This window comes from Microcebus murinus, chromosome 19, assembly GCF_040939455.1.
Source record: "Microcebus murinus isolate Inina chromosome 19, M.murinus_Inina_mat1.0, whole genome shotgun sequence".
Taxonomy (NCBI): domain Eukaryota; kingdom Metazoa; phylum Chordata; class Mammalia; order Primates; family Cheirogaleidae; genus Microcebus; species Microcebus murinus.
In genome coordinates, this window is record NC_134122.1 from 31,398,629 (window position 1) to 31,418,557 (window position 19,929).

Here is a 19,929-nt window from a genome sequence, read left to right on the forward strand (position 1 = left end):
GAGGACTATAATCCCCAGTTCTCACATTATTTGTTGAACGCATTGCGCTAAATTGCACTGCATGATCAGGGCAGTGGATTTGATTCTGAATTGAGGCCCCCTTTAGAGGCGTACAGAAGCCTGTGGAATGTGTGTTATGGGGCCCCTGCAATGTGCAGAGGCTGCGAAGGCGGAGGGGGTCACAGGCTGGGCACAGGACACAGGGCCCTGGCCCTGGGGACAGAAGTCGGCCCGGCATTCCCAAGCCTACCCCTACAAGTGCCCCTCCACACCTCTCCTGGGTCCCCTACTGCAAGCTCCCTCCTGCTGGCTCCAGACTCTCTCTCCCCATCCTGGAATTAATAAAGACTCCAAGCAGACTGCGGTTTGCAAGTCTGAAAGCTGGTTCCTGCCCACGTCACTGCCCCGAGAGGAGTGGGGCCCAGCTCCCCCCAGAACCCCCTTCTTTCCCCTTCCCGGGAGGGGCAGGCACATAGGCGCACCCCAACCACCCCCCGCCCCGCTGTAGGCACGTCCTAGGCATCAATCCTCAGACCCTGCCCCAGAGTGCCCTACCCCCACCCACAAGAGGCTTGGAGGGCTTCAGCCCCCCAAAATCTCCATCTCCATCAGCTGCCCCCAAATAAACCCACACTGTAAGGAAGAGCTCGGAGGCTTATTGCAAAGATAAATGCAATTCGGTCATATATTTCTGCCTGCCAGATCAAAAATCCTCTGTGCTCATCTGGTACTAGTGCTGGCATTAATACTACCATCGCATCCACTAGTTCTGCAAGCACCACTCCTGTTTTTATGGTAGCTTGCAAGTGTGACTCTATACTGGCCGCCCTGGGACCCTGGACCACCCCTCCTTCTCCCTAGGTCTCTGGTGTTGGCAGCTCCAGACTTCTGGCAGGCACGGTGCAGAAATATATGACCGAATTGCATTTATCTTTGCAATAACCCTCCGAGCCAGGGATGTTTCTCACCCTTTGACAGACTAGGAAAATGAAGCTCTATGGAGAGGTTGCCCCCTGCCCCTGCCAGAAAGTGCTAGAGCCAGAATTTAGTCCTATGTCCACCTAAGTCCAACGCCTGCCCTTGACCTGTCTACTGCTGGCCACCCCTGCGGGAGCTCCAGACCGCCACCATGCTCCTGGCTGGATGACGGGTGTCCAAGTCGTCCCTCAGAGCCCTGTCGGTGCAGGGAAAAGCCCACAGGACACATGGCCTCTATTTGTCCCCCAACTGGCTGTGACCTAGGACAAGCAACCAGTTTCCTTCTCCTATCCTCTGACTCCCACATTTCTGACAAATCAGCAAAGGGGGCATGACCAACCTTGCCCCACTCCACAGCCCACCCCCCAAAAAACCCAGGATCCCTGTCCTGCTCAGGTTACAGGCAGGACCGGCTCAGCGATCTCCTGCGATGCTGTCCCAGCTGCTTCAGAGCAGGTCGCCCCCTCCTGGCCACTAGAGGAATGTCAGTCCTGGCCCATCCCAGAGGGGCTGGGAGAACCTGCAGTCTGGGGGCTCCCAGGTCCCGCCTGGGTGCTAGGGGTGCTCAGTTATGGGGTGGGTGGCGACCTGGTGATAATGAGGAGTCAAGCTGCCTGTTTGTCTACATGGGGCTCCCGTCTCCCTCTTATCAATCGGGGAACCTGGGAGTCCAGCCCGACCTTTGCCAGACAGAGCTGGATGTGGGGCTAGGATGTGGGGCTTGGCCCATGCAGCATTGAGTCTGTGTGACAGGGTCCTCCACATGCCCCAGATACCTCGGGGGACAACACCCGCATGGCCTTAACTTCCAGGCCAGAGCCCCCTGGCCTCTGCACACATGGAGCCCAGACCTGCCCAACACCCCTCCCCAGCTGCAGGCAGGAGGCTGAGCCCTTGGTCCCCGCAGAATGGAGCCCTGCAGTGTGTCAGTGTCCCCCTCCCATGCCCTGGATGCTCCACAAAGCAACACCAACCCGATCTTACCTCCCAGGCCATTCTGTCTGCAGCCCCTCAACCCCTGCAGACATTAGCCCCCCAGAACCCACAGCCCCGCCCAACACCTCCCCTCCCCAGCTTTGGGCAGAACCTGTCTCTAGCCAGGCCTGGGGGTGCTGGAGAGTCTGGAGGGCTGGGGTGGGGGCCGAGGCGCGGGACAGCTGGCCTGTGTCCCCACACTGGGCCCGGGCCCAGCCGGAGGGGCGGGGGCCTGGCCGCTCAGGCCTTGGCTGGGGCTGGGATTTTTGGCCGGGCCGCCGGGCCCTCCCTCCCGCTTCCTCTCCCGAGGGCTGTCCTGGCAGAGGCCCCCCTCGCACTTTCTGGCGGGAACAGGGCCAGCAGCGAGAGAACAGCCACAGAGGGAAAGCGGGAAAGAGCCGGGAAGAGTGAGTGTGCGTGTGTGCGCGTGTGTGTGTGCGTGTGTGTGCAGGAAAGAGCCCACAGCTCGTGCGACCCGCGGGCAAGCTGCGCCTTTCGAAACTGCCCCTCCCGCACCCCCCCCAGCCCGCCCTCCCCGCCCTCCCTCCCTCCTTCCCTCCAGCCGACCAGGCAGCAATTACGCTTTGGGGATAAAACGAGGCTCGGAGAGCGGGCTGGGGCATTTCTCCCCGAGATGGCGGGTCTGACGGCGGCAGCCCTGCGGCCCGGAGTCCTGCTGCTCCTGCTGTCTGTCCTCCACTCCTCTCGGTCCGGAGGTAAGGGCCCCTCGCTCCGTCCCTGTGCTGCGGCCGCTGGACTCACCAGAGGGATCCCCTGCCCGGCTCCTCCCAGGATCCCAGGCAGGACCCCCTTTGGCCACTGCCTCCCCGCAGGAGCCAGTCCCGTGCCGAGGAGGAACCTGTCAAATGGTCACCCCTGACTCAGGAGCGTCCCGACCCAGTGTCCAGGCTTTGCTGCCCTGCAAGGGCTGAGGAACCCCCGCTCTGCCTGGGTGCCCTACCCATGGGGGGCCCAGAGCACACCAGGGAAGGGCCCCCCAAGATCCTGTTGGCCTGGGGACACTGGTGATTTGCACACCTGTGGACCCGGGGTGAGGGGGGTGCCAGCCCTGGGTTTGAGAGTGGCTCAGCTGCAGGGAGCCGTGTAACCTCAGCAGGTTCCTCGACTCCTGGGACGCGAGGATCCCCCTCTGAGGAAGGTCAGGGTTACACGGATTATGGGATTGCAGGTTGAAAAGATGCTGCCGTGGTCTATCCCTGTGAGGAGGGCTGGGATTCCTGAGTGTGTGTGCATGTGCGTGTGCGTGCATGAACAAGCGTGCTGTGTGTTCTTGCACAGGTGCACATATGTGCATATGCCCAAATATGTCACTGAATGGCGGAGGGGTGGCAGGGAGGGTATGGATGTCGGTCCACAGGTCCCTCCCTAGACAGGCATGTGTGTACATATGGGAGCGGTACGTGAAGGTGCCTGTTAGTGTGTACAGACGTCCCACCCGACAGACGTACGCCTGGGAGATCTGGTGTCCAGGTGTGTCACTGGGTATAGATTGTCACTGCGCGTGTGACTGAGTGCGTGTATGTGTGTGATGTGGAACACGAGCACAGAAAGGCAAGCTGGGGGAGGTATCTGTCTCCTGTTGAGAGAGTGCAGCTGGGAGTGGAGGCTGGAGTGGACCTTAGGTCATTGCTGGACCATCTGGTATGTGCCCCGACTAGGCACAGCTGGGGATTGGGCTCAAACGTGCCCCCTATGCAGTGGCCAACGGGGGGCGGGGGCATGGAAGGTGCGTCCGGGCCACGGGAAGAGACAGGAGCAGCTCATGGGCCATTTGGTTGGGGGAGCCTGGGCGGGGTCTGGTTGCCATGGGAGTCCTCCTTGCTGTGAGAACCAGACCTCCAGTGGGGGGGGGGGCTGCAGGGTGGAGCAGGGAGCCGGGGGGCTGGGCAGGAGCAGCAGCTGCTTCCGCGAGATTGACCGGCTGGGCTGCTGCTGGGAGCAGGAGCTTCCTATGCAGGGTCCGCTCCCAGACCTGGACGCGGCCAGGGGACTCGGGCACCAGCAGCGAGGCCCTGCAGGGGCGGCGCACCAGTGCTTCAGGGCAGCAGTTCTGGCCTGTGCGCAGCTCCTCCCCAGGGGGACCCCACACCTGCCCACCCTCCTTCCAGACGGCGCTGCCACCCATAGCACAGCAGGGGACCCTCACAAGAACTTGGGAGTCAGGACTTAGCATCACTTTACAAATGAGGAAGCAGGCGGGGCAGGCCGAGGCAGCCCCTGAGGGTTGGTACCAGCCAGCTCTCTGCCAGAGGTGGGAAGGTGAGAGTGAGGAACCAGACGGCATTTGGGGAGGGGCAGGCCTGGGGCAGAGCAAACCCACTCCTGGCGTCCTCAGTGACACCACTGGACACTCAGCTGGCCTTGGTCTTTGCAAAGCTCAGCTCTGTCTCGGGTGGCTGGACTGGAGGGTCCAAATAAGGATCATAGGAATGGGTGAGGTCTCCCAGGTGTTTGCGGAGATTGGGGACACACTCACTGCCACCCCTCTGGCTGTCCTGGGGGAGCCCAGCTTCCCCACAAATGTTACTTACTGGTGTTCCCCCAGCTCCAAGGAACCCTGTCGCAGTGGGGGGAGGAGGGGCAATGGGAGAGCTTCCAGGAAAGAACAAGCTGCCCAGCCCCCCACACTGTTTAAAAAGAGAACCTGAGACATTAAACCAGGTATAATTCTCTCTGCATCCCCCAGAAATAGTATCAGCTTTCTTTTTCCTGATTTCAGAATCAAATATGGTTGGGAAAAGAGGTTTTCAACCTGCCTAGGTATTAGAGTTCCCACCCAAGAATTCCTGCTTGACTTGGTCTGGGGAGGGGCCAGGACACGGGGACTTTTAAAGCTCCCAGGTGACTGATGAACCGCCAGGGCTGAGAAGCTGGGATTTAGAGGTTGATCTGCTCTGTGCGTCTGCTCGGGCCTTGGCAGGAGGGCCGATGTGTCCCCGTGTGGGAGGGGACAGAGTCACCTACCAAAGGTCAGATTGTTTTTGAAAAACCCCTGGCAGCCTTCTCCATGCAAACAACAAACAGCCCCATGCAGTCTTATCTGCTCTCCAAGCCAGCCCCCTGGACTTTGGCTTGGCAAAGCCCCCTGCCAAGGCCGGCTGGCCTGCTGCCCCCAGCTCTTTGAACCTGGAGCCCAGGCCGCGGGCAGAAGGCCCCGCATGTGACTGGGGTCAGCTGTGGGTGTTCAGCCAGGCGCTTCAACTCACTGGCTGTCTGTCTCCCTGGCTACAAAACGGGGAGGAACATCCCTGCCCAAAGTATCTCCTAGGGCCAGTAGGAGGTTCCAACAACATGATATCTGCAAAAAAAAAAAAATGCATCATATAAGAGGACCATGGGAATATCAATTTTTGAAATGGTATATTCTTTTATTCAGAATTTGCTAACTAACTCAGGCTGTAATTAGTGCACATTTCTAAGGTTTAATTCACCCTCTTGCTATTCATGCCATGTTTGGTCTCATGGGGGGGCAGCTAGTATGTAAATAGATGTGCAGTGATGCAGGGAGTGGGCAGGACTGGGGGAGGGGATGGCCTGGAGGAGCCCTAGGAAACCCAGGAAGGCTTCACAGCGCAAGCGACACTTCAGTTAAACCTTAAAAGAAAGGTAAACGGGCCGGGCGTGGTGGCTCACGCCTGTAATCCTAGCACTTTGGGAGGCCGAGGCGGGCGGATTGCTCAAGGTCAGGAGTTCGAAACCAGCCTGAGCAAGACCCCGTCTCTACCAAAAATAGAAATAAATTAATTGACCAACTAAAATATATATATAAAAAAATTAGCCGGGCATGGTGGCGCATGCCTGTAGTCCCAGCTACTCGGGAGGCTGAGGCAGTAGGATCGCTGAGCCCCGGAGATTGAGGTTGCTGTGAGCCAGGTTGACGCCACGGCACTCACTCTAGCCTGGGCAACAAAGTGAGACTCTGTCTCAAAAAAAAAAAAAAAGAAAAGAAAAAGAAAAAAAAAAGAAAGGTAAACGTTTGAGCGGCTGTCAGTGGATGAGGAGTGAGCCTCGGTTTAAAGGGCTCCGGCAGGCAGAATTGGAGGGACAGAGGAGCAGATTCTATCTCAATAGGCAGAACACCTCTCTGCAGGCAGAGCTGACAGCACTGGGAGGTGGTGATTTTCCTGTCACAAGAGGTGTGCAAGCAGAGGCACGAGGGATGTTTGCAGAAGGTGTTCCAGCCCAGGCCGGAAGACTGTTATGATCCCTGAGAGTCTAGGATCATGATTCTAAGATGCAAGAGACAAGTTCCACCCTGGGCTTGTCGGTGGAACAAGCCAAACCCACATAAAACAAGACAAGCGTTCTCCGGGCCAAGCGCCTTGGGCCAGCTGAGCGGCAGAGTCGGTTGAGCCTCGGGCTCGGGGGAGGCAGGAGGGAGAATCTGAGCTCAGCCTTGGTGCACGGGTAGGACTTGGATGGAGAGAGGCGAGGGCATTCCTGGCAGGTCACGCTGCTGGTGCCAAGGAGCGGAAGTGGGACGTGGATGACCCGAGGGGCGTGGGGAGGAGGCTGCTACCTTTCCAAAGGCCCTTGATCAACGCCTGTCTTGTTTTATGCTCTCCTCCCACACACTTGAAGAGACACAGGCAAGGAACCTTTGCAGACCCTGAGCTGTCTCGGTTCCCTTGGAGCAGAAATGGGGATGGGAATCTCCAGCTCCCAGGCTGCCGTGGTTCACGCATGGAGCTTGGCAAACGCTGTTGGGATCTGGATCGTGGGGCTGGAGAGAAGAGGACAGTGGAGTGGGGGCAGCTAAGACATCCTCCTGAAAGGGCCTGGCCGCAGGTGGGGTGGTGGAGAGCAGACCCTCAGGACAGAGGATGTCAGGGTCCAGCCAGGCCAGAGGGCTCGACAAGTTTGAGGCAGGAAGGCCCCTTGGGCAGCTGGGGATGGAGCAGGTTAGAGCCAGATCCATAGCCAACCTCCCTGCCTTCCCTCCATCCAAGTCACCCATCATTTAGTGAGCACCTACTGTATGCCTGGCCTTGGGCATGTACTGTGCAGCAGAGTGGGAGAAAACGGAAACTCGGGGTCACTGCCTTTTCATCTTAGAGCAGTGATGTGTGCCAGGCCCAGGACAGTACATGGCCAGTTACTCGAACCCTTCCATAACTCACAGCAACCTTGCAAGGCAGTGGCTATCAGCCTCACATTGCAAAAAGGAAAGCTGAGGCTCATAGAGGTCGAGTGACTTGCCCAAGTTCGCACAGGTGGTAACAAGCAGCAAAGCCAGGATTAGAAGCCAGAGGGGCCAGTCCTGAGCCGCTCACTCTTCCCTCCCACCACACCGTTCCCCGCAGTCTGCTCTGCAGCCAGAGAGTAGAGAGGAAGGAAGAGAGGGCCGTGAGGAAGGAGGGAGAGGCAGAGATGGGGAGGAAGGAGAGAGGCCGAGACTGAGGACGACATGTAAGAGACAGAGCTGAGGGCTGGAGGTCGGAGCCAGGGAAGGCATCAAAGGCCCCAGGCAGGCCATGTGTGGGTTTGGCAGCCGATGATAGGGCCAAGTGCTCATTCCCAGCAGGCCCGGCCCTCCCGGGGCCACTGCTCTGGACCCCAAGGCGCTGACCAGATTGCTTGCACACTCCGGGCCTGGACTGCAGTCACTGGGGAGGGGGGTGGCGCCGGGGCTTTGGCACAGGGTGGCCGTGACAGCTCGGCATCCCCGACCCTGCTGGGCTGCAGCTGAGACTAATGGAGCCCCAGGGCCAGCAAGCCCAGCTGTGCAGTGTCGCCAGGCCGTGGAGGCCAGACGTCTGGACACACTGCAGAGCTGCCTGACATTGGCCCCCAGCCCCTCCCGTGCACCACGAGACCCCCCTATCCCCTTTCAGCGGGGCGGCACAGGGGCTGCGCTGGGGCCTTGGCAAGGTGGCTTGTCGAGGTTGAAGGCCTTCTGGGGTGGAGCCAGGGCCCAGTTTGGGACCCTGTCTGTTGCCATGGTGACGGCTCAGGCCCGGGTCTGGGGCCAGCATCACAGTGTTCCCCAGTGAGAGCTTCACTGGTCCTTGGGGACTGAACTCGTGATCCTGCCTGGCCAGTGAACTAGCTTTTCCTTAGGAAACTATTCACTTTGCTCATTCATAGTGTCCCCCTGCGGCCCCGGCGCCTCCTAAGACAGCCCTATGTCAGCCAGCCAGAGCCCCACCCAAGCACGGCTGCCCAGTGGCTGAGGACGCTGACCTCACGCCGTCCTATCAGTGTGGGAATGGCTGCGCTTTTGCTGGCGGCAGCTGCATCTCCTAACTGCTCGCCGTGGCAGCCCGGCCTGCCTTCCCCGGCTCTGGTCCCTGCCCAGCTGCTCAGGGCCTGGGAGAGTGGGCTGCCCCGTGAGAGGTGCTCAGGTTCAGCCCCACACTGGGCTCCCTCCCTGCCCACAGGCCTCTGCTTCCAAGGAGAAGCAGGTACCACCTTGCAAACCATCACCCTCAGAGGAGCGGCCTGAGTTTGAATCTAGGTTGCATCTCTCTCCAGCTGTGTGGCCCCAGGGACATCCCTTAACCTCTCTGAGCCTGATTTCACATCTGTTAAAACAAGAATAGTAAGCCCTTCCCTTCCAACCTCACAGGGCCACTTTGAGGAGCAAGAATGAGAAACACTTGCTCAACAGAAATTTCTTGGTTAGCAGAAATTGCTTTGGAGACAAGCAATGTCATCATCATCCCCGGCAGCATTCTTGTTTCCGTGCTTTTATTAGTTCTGGCTAATGAAGGACTCTGCCTGCTTCCTTCCAGGGGTCCCAGGGGCTGTTCCTGGCGCAGTTCCCGGAGGAGTCTTTTACCCAGGTAATGTACATGAAACTCACACACGGCCAGGTAAGGCGGACGACGCTGTGAGGGAGAGATGCACATGTTGACACCGTAGGAGGCTAGAACACCAACATGCCTCCCCCCGAGGACCCAGAAATGACGCCCACTTAAAAACACAGTTAACGTGACACTGTTTTGCAGCCACTAAGAGCGTGCATTTTCTGAAAGATGAAACATTAGCTCTGAGGCTGTCGGGAGGCGGGCGCCTTCACGCATTCCTGCCATTAGAAGGTTCACAGTCTTCAAACCATTAATCCCACTCTTGGGAGCCCATTCAAAGGAAATAATTGAAAAGAAGAGAAAAAGAACAATCTGCGCTAAGGTTCATAGGAGTGTTATTTGCAAAACATGTAAAACAAGAAACCCGCCGGACTGGAAGGCGTGATTGAATAAACTCTGAACTATTAGGCAGCTATAAAAAGTATGAATATGCCGTCCGTTGTGCAATGTAGGGAAGTAGTTTTGAAGGGAAAAGCAACGATGGTGTGCAGATGGAGACTGGGAGCACCCCCGCCCCAAGAAAGAAAATGGGCAAAATGAAGGGGCAATTACATTGGGGGAGGGGAAAATGTCTTTTCTTTTAATATAGAAAAAGAGCATAATGATTTCAAATAGACTGAAAAATCAAAAGTAATGTTTTCAATGCTTAAAAAATGCTTGCATGTTCAGAACTGATGTGGAGGTGGGGTGGGAGGGTCACCAGCATGCTCTCAGACTCAAACAGGCAAAGGCTATTGGCTCAATGAGCCAGACAAAGAAACTGAGGGTCACAGAAGTTAGGACTTGCCCAAGGTCATGTAGCTGGGCAGTGATGGATTTGGCCATGGCTGGGGTGGGGGGCTTATCTGAGATATTGATGGTTCTCGCTCTATGTCTGTCTGTCTGTCTGTCTGTCTCTCTCAACACAGGGGCTGGTCTCGGAGGCCTGGGAATAGGAGGTGAGCTCAGAAACCAAGCTTGGTTCCTCCCTGAAGGGGTCTGGGTGTCACACGTGCTCAGACCCGAGAACCCCAGAAGGCCCAAGCATGAAGGGTTCCCTCATGTCACAGATGTCACGTCCAGGGAAAGAGCCTCGTCTGAGAGCCAGAACCCACTGGCCTGCCAGCCCTCCCCCTGGGCCCTTTCCCTTGTGACCTCTGCAGCCTTGCATATTTCTTTTCATCCTCAAAAACATCCCCACCAAGCCAGCTGAGCAGGCATCACCTTCCTCTTTTGAGGCTGAGAAACTGGGGCTCAGAAAGGGGAAACCACAGATCCCGGGCAGAGCTGGGCTCCTGGCAGCTCCGTATTCCAGGGAAGGACCCTCCCTGACAGCCCTGCTAGGACCTGGGCGTGGGATCCCACGCGCCCTCACTCTGCCCAGGGTGACAAATAGCAAAGCAGGGGGGCTGGGCCCCTCATTCACTACTGTCTCTTCCTTCTGCAGGTCTGGGTGCTGGAGCCAAACCACCCAAGCCAGGTAAGACCCACAGCCTCTGAGCACCGTCATGAACTGGGCAAGTGGCCAATGCACAGGAGGAGGGAGGGAGGTGTGGGCAGCGATAGCCCCCCCCAGGAATGAGCAGGCCAGGGCCAGGCCCCAGGGCTTCCAGGGACAGGAGGCTGGAGGCAGCTCCATGTCCTCCTTTTGTGAGGAGGGTCTAGCTTCTACCCTGCAAGTGCGTCTGTGCCCTGCTGGCCAGAGACTACTTTCTGCAGAGTCTCAGAAACAGCCCTGGTGTTGGACGCAAAGGGAAAGACTGCCTTGGGTCCAGTGGCCCCCAGACCTGTAAAATGGCACTCGGGCTCAGACTCAGGTGGTCAGCCTCACACTCCACCTGGTCCACTGATCATTGACCCAAGACCAATCCCTGTCTATCCTGTGCCGAGACCCCAGAAAGCCCTGACCTTGTAGCCAGTCCGAGCCCTACTCCAGACTTAGCACTGGTCCCAGGCTGAGTCCTGGCCCCAGACCAACCCCTGAGCTTAACCCCAGGCTGACCCCTGACCCTGGCCCCAAATGAGTCCCAATCCTGGCCTCAGGCCAAGCCCTGACCCCAAGGCACTGACCCTGGCCGCAACCGAGCTAGCTCCCTTCCTGATCTCAGGCCCCTGCCAGCTGTGTCCAGACCGTGGAGTTTTCCAGTAAGAAGGTGTGGCTGACTCTATCCTGGCCTCACCCATGGGTCTGAGATCTGCCACCAAGGCCCACTCTAGGCTCCAGGGAACGCACCCCCAGGAAGCAGAGGGGGCTAGTCCCTCTGGGAAAGGCTGGCGGATAAGAAGCAGGTGGAGGAAACCGCGTCTCTGTCCAGATTTATGGCCCCTCGGCGTGAGACGCTCCACATGTGGCCTTGGCCCCCCACCCTGCGCCGTGTTGCCCTGGCTCTGAAGCCCGAGGCTCTAGGACACAGTTTGGATGTCCAAGAGCTCTTATGAAATCCTGATGGCTGATGATCCAAGTGCAAATGAATCTTCGAGACCCAGATTCCCCTTCGCTGAAAGCCCATCTGGGTTGTGAAACTCTAGGGCTGGGGCCAGGCAAGGCAGGAGGAGGGCAGGGCGCCTGAGCAAGGGGTTTCCTGGGGTCTGCAGGGAGCTGCAAGGCCAGGAGAACTCGGGGCTTACTGCTTCTCCCTGCCAGCCCCTGCATCCTGTCTTCCTGCAGCGGCGAGGGGTGTTAGCAGGGTCTCTGATGGTGGAGAGAGTGCAGGGAAGGGCTGGATGAGCAAGGTGTGGAGCTGGGACCGTGCTTGGCCTAGAAGACCCAAATGGTCAAGGTCATGCCTGCAAAGCCAGAGGGTACATTGATTGATCCCACTGGCACCAGGGGATACAGGGCAGGTTGTAATTAAACACTGGAGGAAAGACTGAGACAACCGCATACAGAGACCCAGGGTGGATGGCTGCTAAAGTGAATTAATGAAAGATCTAGGTTAGACTTCTGAAAGAACTTCCAGCTCCAGGTGAAGGAGTAGACCAAAAGGAAAGTCAGGGCATCTCCTTCTAATGGAAAGTGCACTGTCTCCAGGCAGGGCGCTGGAGTCATGACCACCCTGAGGTCATCTTTCAGCCTCAGGACTCAGGGCTACAAAGGCCTTGGCAGAGCCACCGTGGCGCCCCCAGGGAAGCTCCCCTCGTCCGGGCTGCGGGGACGTCCGGGCCTGCCCAGGCAGGATGGAATGGGGCACAAGCAGCGTGTGTTGTGCTTGGGAACAATTAATCCCTTGGCAATAGAGGGTGGGTGGCCTGGCAGCTGCTTCTCCACGTGGGCGCCGCAGGCGGTGGGGCGGCTGAGCTGGCCCCGGGGCTGGCCCCACCCTGCCTGGGCTCTCAGCGGGGAGCCAGGCAGCTGGGAGCCTGCACTCCCTGTACCCTGAGCACCGGCTGGAAGCCAGCCACACCCTGGGAGGGGTGCGGGCAAGGACAGGAAGGGGCGGAGAGCACCCACTGGGTGCTCCGGCAGGTTGCACACACTAGGTGCTATTTGCTCACCAGCTCACTGGTCCCAGGAAGGTAGGGTGTATGATGGCCACTTCATAGATGGGGGAACTGACCCTTAGAGAGGTGAAGTGACCAACCTGCTCCTCCATGCAGACAGTGGGTCGAGGCAGTGGGATCTGAATACAGAACTCTCTGACTCCAGGAACAGAGGGGGCTGGGCTGGCCAGGTCCCCAGGGCTCCCTGCTGTGGGCAGCTCTCCCTCCCTCCTCCTCTGTGGTATTTGGGGCAGTGAGTGCCACAGGAGGAGGACAAGCAGGGCAAAGCTGGCCAGGCAGGAGGGCAGCCCTGGGACCAGCACCGCCAGGGCGGGGGCCGTGGGAAGTGGCAGACAACGGCACAGGGGCTGCCTGCCCCCACCTGCCCAGCCTGCCTCGCTTCCTGTCCAGTCCCCCGCCACTCTGCAAACAGGAAAGGTCTGAGTGTGTCCCCTGCCCTCTCAGAGCTCGGGAAACAGGCCTGGCTTGACAGAAGCCACTGCCACTGCCAGAGTGGACACAGGGCCTGGGTGCTGGGAATCGGGTCTCATCTGACCGCCACACCACTGCCGCCCAGGGTGGAGACCAGTGTTATAGAGGCCTGGCTGGGGTTCAAGGGCCCAGGTCACCCCAGTAGGAGATGAGTGGAGAGGGGCCCTTGGGAAAGGAGGCCACACCCAGTGGAAGCCACAGGACCCCTCCAGGACTCAGCAGGCCCTGGGTTTGGATCGTCCCTGGGGAGGTCTCACCCCTGGGGCTTGGACCCTGGCAGCCAGGGCTGGCACTTGCAGGAGAGATCCTCACATAATTGGAACCAAACGCGGCATGGTTGTAAACTCCAACCTGATTGCCCGTGGGTCTGGGCCAAGGCCGTGGAATGTCTCCCCGAGGGGGAGAAGGAGCAATTAGGCCCAGATGTGGGAAGGAGAGAGCCAGAGGGACCCATTTGGCTTCGCAGAAACATCTTAGCATGGAGGCTCCAGGACAGAAGGACAGACAGATGGTGGGGACAGAAGGGACCCCCAGACACAGAGGCAGAGAGGGGCTGGGTCCGGGGACACCTGCGGGGAAGAGAAGAGAGGCCCGGGCTGGGGCTGACGCTGTGAGCAGGGAAGGGCCCGGCTGGGTGAGGTCTGCTCACAGGCTGCTCAGCTCCAGCCCCACAGGGAGCCTGCCGGGCCCCGCTAGCTGGCAGGGCTCCCAGGACAGGCCCAGGCCTGGCCCTCAGCTTGTCAGGGAGCCGCGGCACAGTCCCATCCGCACAGCATGTAGGAGTGGGTCACTAAACGGTGGCGGCTATTCCATCAGGATCAGCCCCGAGTACCAAAGTCTTAGGGACCACCTTAGGGACCTGAGTGGCCGCGTGCTGATCACAGCACTGCCAGGTTCCTGCCCTGATTCCACGAGACTCTTCTCACCCTGGGCCCAGGGATGCAGCCCACACCCCGGCCTCTCCTCACCTATTTCTGTCTCCTCCCTCTTCTGCAGGTGTTGGAGGGCTCGCAGGCGCTGGCCTCGGGGCAGGTTAGTACTGACACCAAGGCAAGGTGCCCTTTGGGTATCTGCCCGGTTTGAGGGCAGTCAGCGTATGGGGGTACAGTCCTGGGCACCGATGGGGCCTAATGCTGACACCACCTGCCCATCCCAAGCAGCCTCCTGGAGCACAAGGGAGTCACAGCTGGGTACCTGGGTACAGTTACAATAGCGACAAGTTACAATACCTTCCAGGTAGAGGAAGCCCCCGGGACCAAGTGGGTGCAGGAAGGGGTTTTGGAGGAGGTGGGTGTGGAAGTTTGATCACGAAAGATCCACACGGTTTTGTCAGACTGTGGGAGCTGTTAACCCCCAGCACAGAATCCGGTCCCGTGAGCAGTGGTCGCTGCTTGGCGCTGATGTCCCGTGGAGACCAGAAGAGCCTCGAGTGTGCTTCCTAAGTGGACAGGGCAGGCCGGGCTGGGGCTCAGGGGTCTCCATGGTGTGACAGCTCAGGCCCTCACCCCACCCTCCCCTCCGCAGGTGCAGGTCTCGGTGCCTTCCCTGCCGGCACCTTCCCGGGGGCCCTGGCGCCCGGCGGAGCGGCCGCCGCTGCTGCAGCCTATAAAGCAGCCGCCAAGGCTGGTGAGTGGTACTCACGGGGACACACTGGAAGCCCTCTGGCTTCCTTGCACCATCCGCTCTGCAAAGAGCCTTCCCCGATCCCAGGCCTGGGAGGCAGGTGGGCAGGAATCTCTTCTCCAGCCTACTGAGGCTCGGGGACACAGCTGGCTGTGAGTTGGTGGCCGAGCCAGACCTCAACACTGGGCCCTCCACATGCAGCCCAGGGCCCTTCCTCCTCCCACTGTTCCTCGTACGACCCTCACCTCTCCCACTCCTGGCTCTGCAGGTGCTGGGCTCGGCGGTGTTGCTGGAGTCGGCGGTATTGGTGGTGTCGGTGGTATTGGTGGTGTCGGTGGCATTGGTGGTGTCGGTGGCTTAGGCGTGTCTACAGGTATGGTGGCTGGCCCTGAGCTCCCTGGGTCGAGGCTGCAGGTCCCAGGCGGAGCCAGCTCTGACGCCAGCCCCTTCTGTGCCAGGTGCCGTGGTTCCTCAGCCCGGAGCTGGAGTAGGAGTTGGAGCCGGAGCGAAGCCTGGGAAAGTGCCCGGTCAGTGTGGACTCCCTGGGGCTGGAGGACAGAGGTCAGGATGGGGCAGAGGTCAGGGCGGAACAGCCCCCCTCCAGCCCACTGCGCTGGAGGAGGAAGGGCGGGCCTGGCTGCGGCAGGGCAGGGAAACAGCCGGCCAAAGCGTGGTACCTACGGCTGTGAATTGAGGGGAAGAGCTTGGCCTACCTTCCAGGCCCTTCTCCCAGGATCTTGGAACGGAAACAGACCCCAGAGACAGGCTCTGTGGCAGGCTGGCCAATGACAGATGGGGAAACTGAGGCTCAGTGCAGGAGGGCCCACCACAAGTCATAGTGGAGCTGGAGTGGGGCCGGCATCCTCTGCCACCCCATTGGTGCCTGTTTCTGCTGCATCAGGCCCTTTAGGAAGTGACTTCAGGTTAAAAAAAAGGCTGCCTGAGTCCACACAGCAGGGAGGGGACATCTGGAAGTGGTTAGCAGAGGTGGGCTGGCCGGGCCATGTAAACAGGCTCCAGGAGACAGAGATAAATCCACGCACAGAAGGGTGTGCAGATGACTTCCGAAACTCGTAGGAGGAGGGCTGCGGCCACCCCACGTCTGTCCCTGGCCGCCCCGCCAGGCACAGGGGCTGCTGGTTTGGGAGCCCTGGAGCTGCCTGGGCAGGAGGAGGGGCCCCTGAAGGCTGAGCTGCTGCTCACGGCTCCTTTTTCTTTTGGCTGCAGGTGTGGGGCTTCCAGGTGTATACCCAGGTGGAGTGCTCCCAGGCACAGGTGAGGGCAGGGGAGGGGACCTACAGAAAGAGAAGCAGCCCCTGTCTGTCTCCCTAGTGCCCCTCTTCCCCACAAGCAGAGCCCACCAGAGGCCTTGGGTCCTGACCAGCGCTGTCTCCCCCAGTGTCCAAGCTCAGGCTTATCGACACAAGGTCCCTGGTGTGTCCCCAGCCCCACCCAAGCCCTGATCCCAGGCCCAGACCATCAGCACCCGAGATGGGCCCCTGAGCACAGACCCCAGTGTGACCAGCTGTTTCCCAAAAGCTGTGAGTCACCAGGGTGCGGCCAAGCGAGTCTGCCCTGCAGGAGACCCTGAAGAGCTGCGCCCTCAGCCTCCAGCCCCTGCCAGGGCCTGACCACCCGACCCAGCATGTGACCTCCTGAATTCCCCCAAAAGCCCAGACTCAGACTGCTCTGCAGGATTTGCTGACAGGGTGGCCCTCCCTCTTTGTCCCCCCTCGCGGCCGAGGTGGCCTAGCCCCAGGGGACACAGGAGAGGTGGGAGACACTGGCACAGGGGTCCCTGGCGGCGGCTGAATGGCTGCTTTGTGGGCCTGGGTTGGGAGTGACACCGGGCAGGAGCTCCGAGGGCACAGGCTTCCCTGGGCCGCGGCCAGGCCCACCCCACACCGGCTCGCCCCCTCTCTGCTTGCTCTGCGAGGGTGGTCAGGGCGGCTTTAGTGATTAACTCCAGCGTAGAGATGAGGCACGAGCTCACATGGACAGGAAATAGGATTAAAACTCAGATCTTCTGACTTTGGGCCAGACGGGAGAGAAAGTCACCACCAGTCAGGTCCTTCCTCCACCGCCCCGTGAGCCGTGCCTGTCACAGGAGGTCGGCTGTGGGACCCGAGGAGGGGAGGGGTGCCCAGCTGGGCCGCAGGGCCTGCCTTCGTGCCCTCACCGCCGGACCCTTCTCTGCCCCCCAGGAGCTCGGTTTCCAGGTGTGGGGGTGCTCCCTGGGGTCCCCACTGGAACAGGAGTGAAGCCCAAGGCCCCAGGTACGCATCCAGTAGGCTGGGACCCCATGGCGGGGCTCTTCACCCGCCCTCCGGCCTGGGACACAAGACGGGATGGGGATCCTGGGCTCACCCCGGGCCCTCCGGGTGGGCACCCCCTGCCCCAGCCCTGGGACAGCGGGCCAGGGTGGGCAGCACAGTGTTCAGAAATGCCAGAGCAGGTGTCAGGGCAGCAGGAGCTGGGTGTCCAGGCAGGACTGGCCACTGCTTGGGCCTGCCTGCCCCTGGGTGCTGCCCAGCCCTGTGTACATGGTGGCAGCTGCAGTGACAGGTCTTTGTCATTGCAGGTGGAGGCGGTGCTTTTGCAGGAATCCCAGGTGAGGCAAGGCTGGTCAGGCCAGCACAGTGGCCAGCTGGGCTGGGGCTCTTGCCCTGGAAGGGGCTAGGCACCCAAGTGCCACCCAGGCATCCCAATGCCCCTCATGCCTGCGCTCCAGGCCTTTGTGCTCCCCCGCCCAGGCCCCCATCGGTGTAGCAACCCACACCAGCCCAGAAAGCCACTCATCGAGCCAAGGGCTACATGGGCTACATGGGGTCCCAAACCCCAGGAGGGAGACAGTCCTGCAGCCTCCTGGAGGAAGTGGCCTGCCCCTGGGGATGGCTTGGCTGGCCACGATGGAGAGGCAGGGAGGTTTCTGGGCGCAGCAGGGAGCCCCTTCCGTCTGAGCAGAAAGCGGAGTGTGAGGCGGAAGGTCTGAAGGGGTTGCTCAGACCTGAACTTGCGCCCTTTATCCCTACAGGGGTTGGGCCCTTTGGGGGCCAGCAGCCTGGAGTCCCCCTGGGCTACCCCATCAAGGCACCCAAGCTGCCAGGTCAGTCAGAGGCGAGACTCACGGCGCCTCCCGCTGAGAAGCCGGCCTGAGGGGCACTTGCTTGGCCGAGGGTGTCTCTTAGGGTGGGGTGGTCGGGAAGCCTGGGTATCAAAGCCCACTATGGTCACCAGCCAAGGAGAACATGGGCAAGTCAGTCCCGCAGGTGTCGGACTCACTTGCATGCACACGTATGCACATGCACACGCACGCACACGCACAGGGACCCACAGCCCTGACGGGAGCCATGTGTGTGGATGGTAAGAAACGCCACTCACTGGGAGGACCCCTCTGACATCAACCCACTGCACCCCACCCCTCCAGCCCCGTCAGCTCCGACAGTGAGATGCTTCCCGTGGCAGAAGGGACTGAGATCCTCAGACTCTAGGCCATGGTGGGGCCCGGGTTGCAGGGGATGGGCGTCCTCTCCCTCCTCCACCCAGGGCCTCTGCTCTCCCGAGAGCCACTGGGAGCAGCTCAGGGCCCTTGTGGGGGGTTCTCGGGCCACAGCACCTGCAGGGGTAGGTCTGTCCACCCGGGTAGGTGGGAGCCCAGCCAGGCAGCCCCTGAGCCCACACTCCACACTGCCCTCTCCCCAGGTGGCTATGGACTGCCCTACAGCACTGGGAAACTGCCCTACGGTGAGTGAGGTCCTCCTAGACTTGTGGGCTTCAAGCTCTTTCCGGCTCCAGGGTCCTGGCAAGGGTGCTGTGGCTCCAGCCCTGGGCACCTAGCTGGAAGAGGGGGCGGAACGGAATCCCAGAAAGAAAGAGCGTGGAATTTGGACTCCGACAGCCTGGCTCCATTCACCCCTAGCAAGGCCTTGGCTGAGCCATTTTGCTTCTCTGAGCCTCAGTGTCCTCATCTGTACGATGCGAATAATGAGCCGCACACATTAGTATTTGTTTTCACTCTGGCTGGGGGTGACAGGTGGAGACTAGAGACAGCCTGGGCCCCAAGGGCAGGGCAGGGGAGGGCAGCAGTGGTGACATGTCTGCACAGTGACCGCTGAGCCTCTCTGCTCTGCAGGCTACGGGCCCGGAGGAGTGGCTGGCGCCGGGGCCAAGGCTGGCTACCCAACGGGGACAGGTAAGGAAGGGCTCCAGCCACTTCCAGCCACAGGGGCACTGGCCACCCTGGGTCTGAACCTGGAGAAAGGTCCTGGATGGGGGCAGCTCCGCCAGCCTCTGCCTGCTGTGAAGCCCACACCCACACCTAGACCTCAGTGGGTTGGTTCTCTTGGGGCTGGAAACAGGTGGGCTCTGCAGACGCAGGAGCACTGTTTTCAGAGTCATTTCCTCCCCACCCCACTTCCCCAGGGGTTGGTGCCCAGGCTGCAGCAGCAGCAGCTAAAGCAGCAAAGTATGGTGAGTACCCCTGGAGTCCCCACCAGCCAGCCCCAGCCCCAGTTGTCTGAGGGCCTGCCCCCCAGACAACAAGCAAGGTGGCCTCTGCCCTCCACCTACCCAGCATTCTCAACACTGTCCATCCAGCTGTCTCCCCCATCCCTACCCCATCCTCCATCTCTCCTTGCCATCCATCCACACCTCCCTCCCTCCATCCTTTCATCCCTCCCTCTCTCCATCCCTCTATCCTTTCATCCCTTCCTCCCTCCATCCGTCCCTCCCTCCATCCATCCCTCCCTCCATCCATCCTTTCATCCCTCCCTCTCTCCATCCCTCCATCCATCCCTTCCCTCCATCCCTCCCTCCCTCCATCCATCCTTTCATCCCTCCTTCTCTCCATCCCTTCATCCCTCCATCCCTCCCTCCCTCCCTCCATCCTTTTGTCCCTCCCTCTCTCCATCCCCCTCCATCCTTCCATCCATCCCTCCTTCTCTCCATCCCTTCATCCCTCCATCCCTCCATCCCTCCCTCCATCCTTTTGTCCTTCCCTCTCTCTATCCCTCCATCCCCCTCCATCCCCCATCCATCCCTCCATCCTTTCATCCCTCCCTCCTTCCTTCCCTACCGCCCCCCCCCCCGCATTCCCACATCTCAGAGATTGGGGACAGACAGGTCCCCCTGGAGAATGTAGGCACTGCTGTGGGAGCTGAGGGGGAGGACTTATTCCCACTTGGGAACACAGGAAGGCTTCCCAGAGAAAGCGACATCTGAGTTAGTCTTTAAAATATAACTGGAGTCTGCCATGTGGTTAAAACAGGAACAAGGAGCCTGAGCAGAGGGAACGGGTACCATGGTGGTTAGAAAGATGATTTTAAGTGGTACATATATGAGCATTTAAAATTTTTAATAGTTATATATCAATTTAATATGTACCATAAAATTTTTAACTTGCTCCTCGAGCCGGCTATCCCTTGGAGGGCATGGCTGCAGATGCGGCGTGGCCTTCCTGTGCCTGCGGCTTGGGCAGAGGGGCATCTGTCCCCTGCCCTGCTCAGGGCCAGGCCGTGGGGGCTGAGGTCCTCTCCTTCATCCACAGCCCCAGGGGAGCCCTTCCCGTGTCTCC

At 60.0% G+C, this 19,929-nt stretch overlaps 1 protein-coding gene across 3 annotated transcripts in view; it reads left to right on the forward strand.

Annotated features, from left to right (window-relative positions):
• Positions 1-2,521: 2,521 nt before the first annotated feature.
• ELN (elastin) overlaps positions 2,522-19,929 on the forward strand; it is a 32,077-nt gene continuing 14,669 nt past the window's right edge. For all 3 annotated transcript variants that reach the window (XM_012742255.3, XM_012742257.3, XM_012742256.3), the window contains exons 1-15: positions 2,522-2,669; positions 8,709-8,759; positions 9,692-9,721; positions 10,210-10,242; positions 13,731-13,766; positions 14,259-14,360; positions 14,626-14,730; positions 14,816-14,884; positions 15,585-15,632; positions 16,562-16,633; positions 16,939-16,968; positions 17,392-17,463; positions 18,060-18,101; positions 18,490-18,549; positions 18,780-18,827. In XM_012742255.3, the coding sequence (XP_012597709.2) occupies positions 2,588-2,669; positions 8,709-8,759; positions 9,692-9,721; positions 10,210-10,242; positions 13,731-13,766; positions 14,259-14,360; positions 14,626-14,730; positions 14,816-14,884; positions 15,585-15,632; positions 16,562-16,633; positions 16,939-16,968; positions 17,392-17,463; positions 18,060-18,101; positions 18,490-18,549; positions 18,780-18,827 (880 nt within the window). In that variant the 5' untranslated portion in view covers positions 2,522-2,587. The remainder of the gene's footprint in view (positions 2,670-8,708; positions 8,760-9,691; positions 9,722-10,209; positions 10,243-13,730; positions 13,767-14,258; positions 14,361-14,625; positions 14,731-14,815; positions 14,885-15,584; positions 15,633-16,561; positions 16,634-16,938; positions 16,969-17,391; positions 17,464-18,059; positions 18,102-18,489; positions 18,550-18,779; positions 18,828-19,929) is intronic.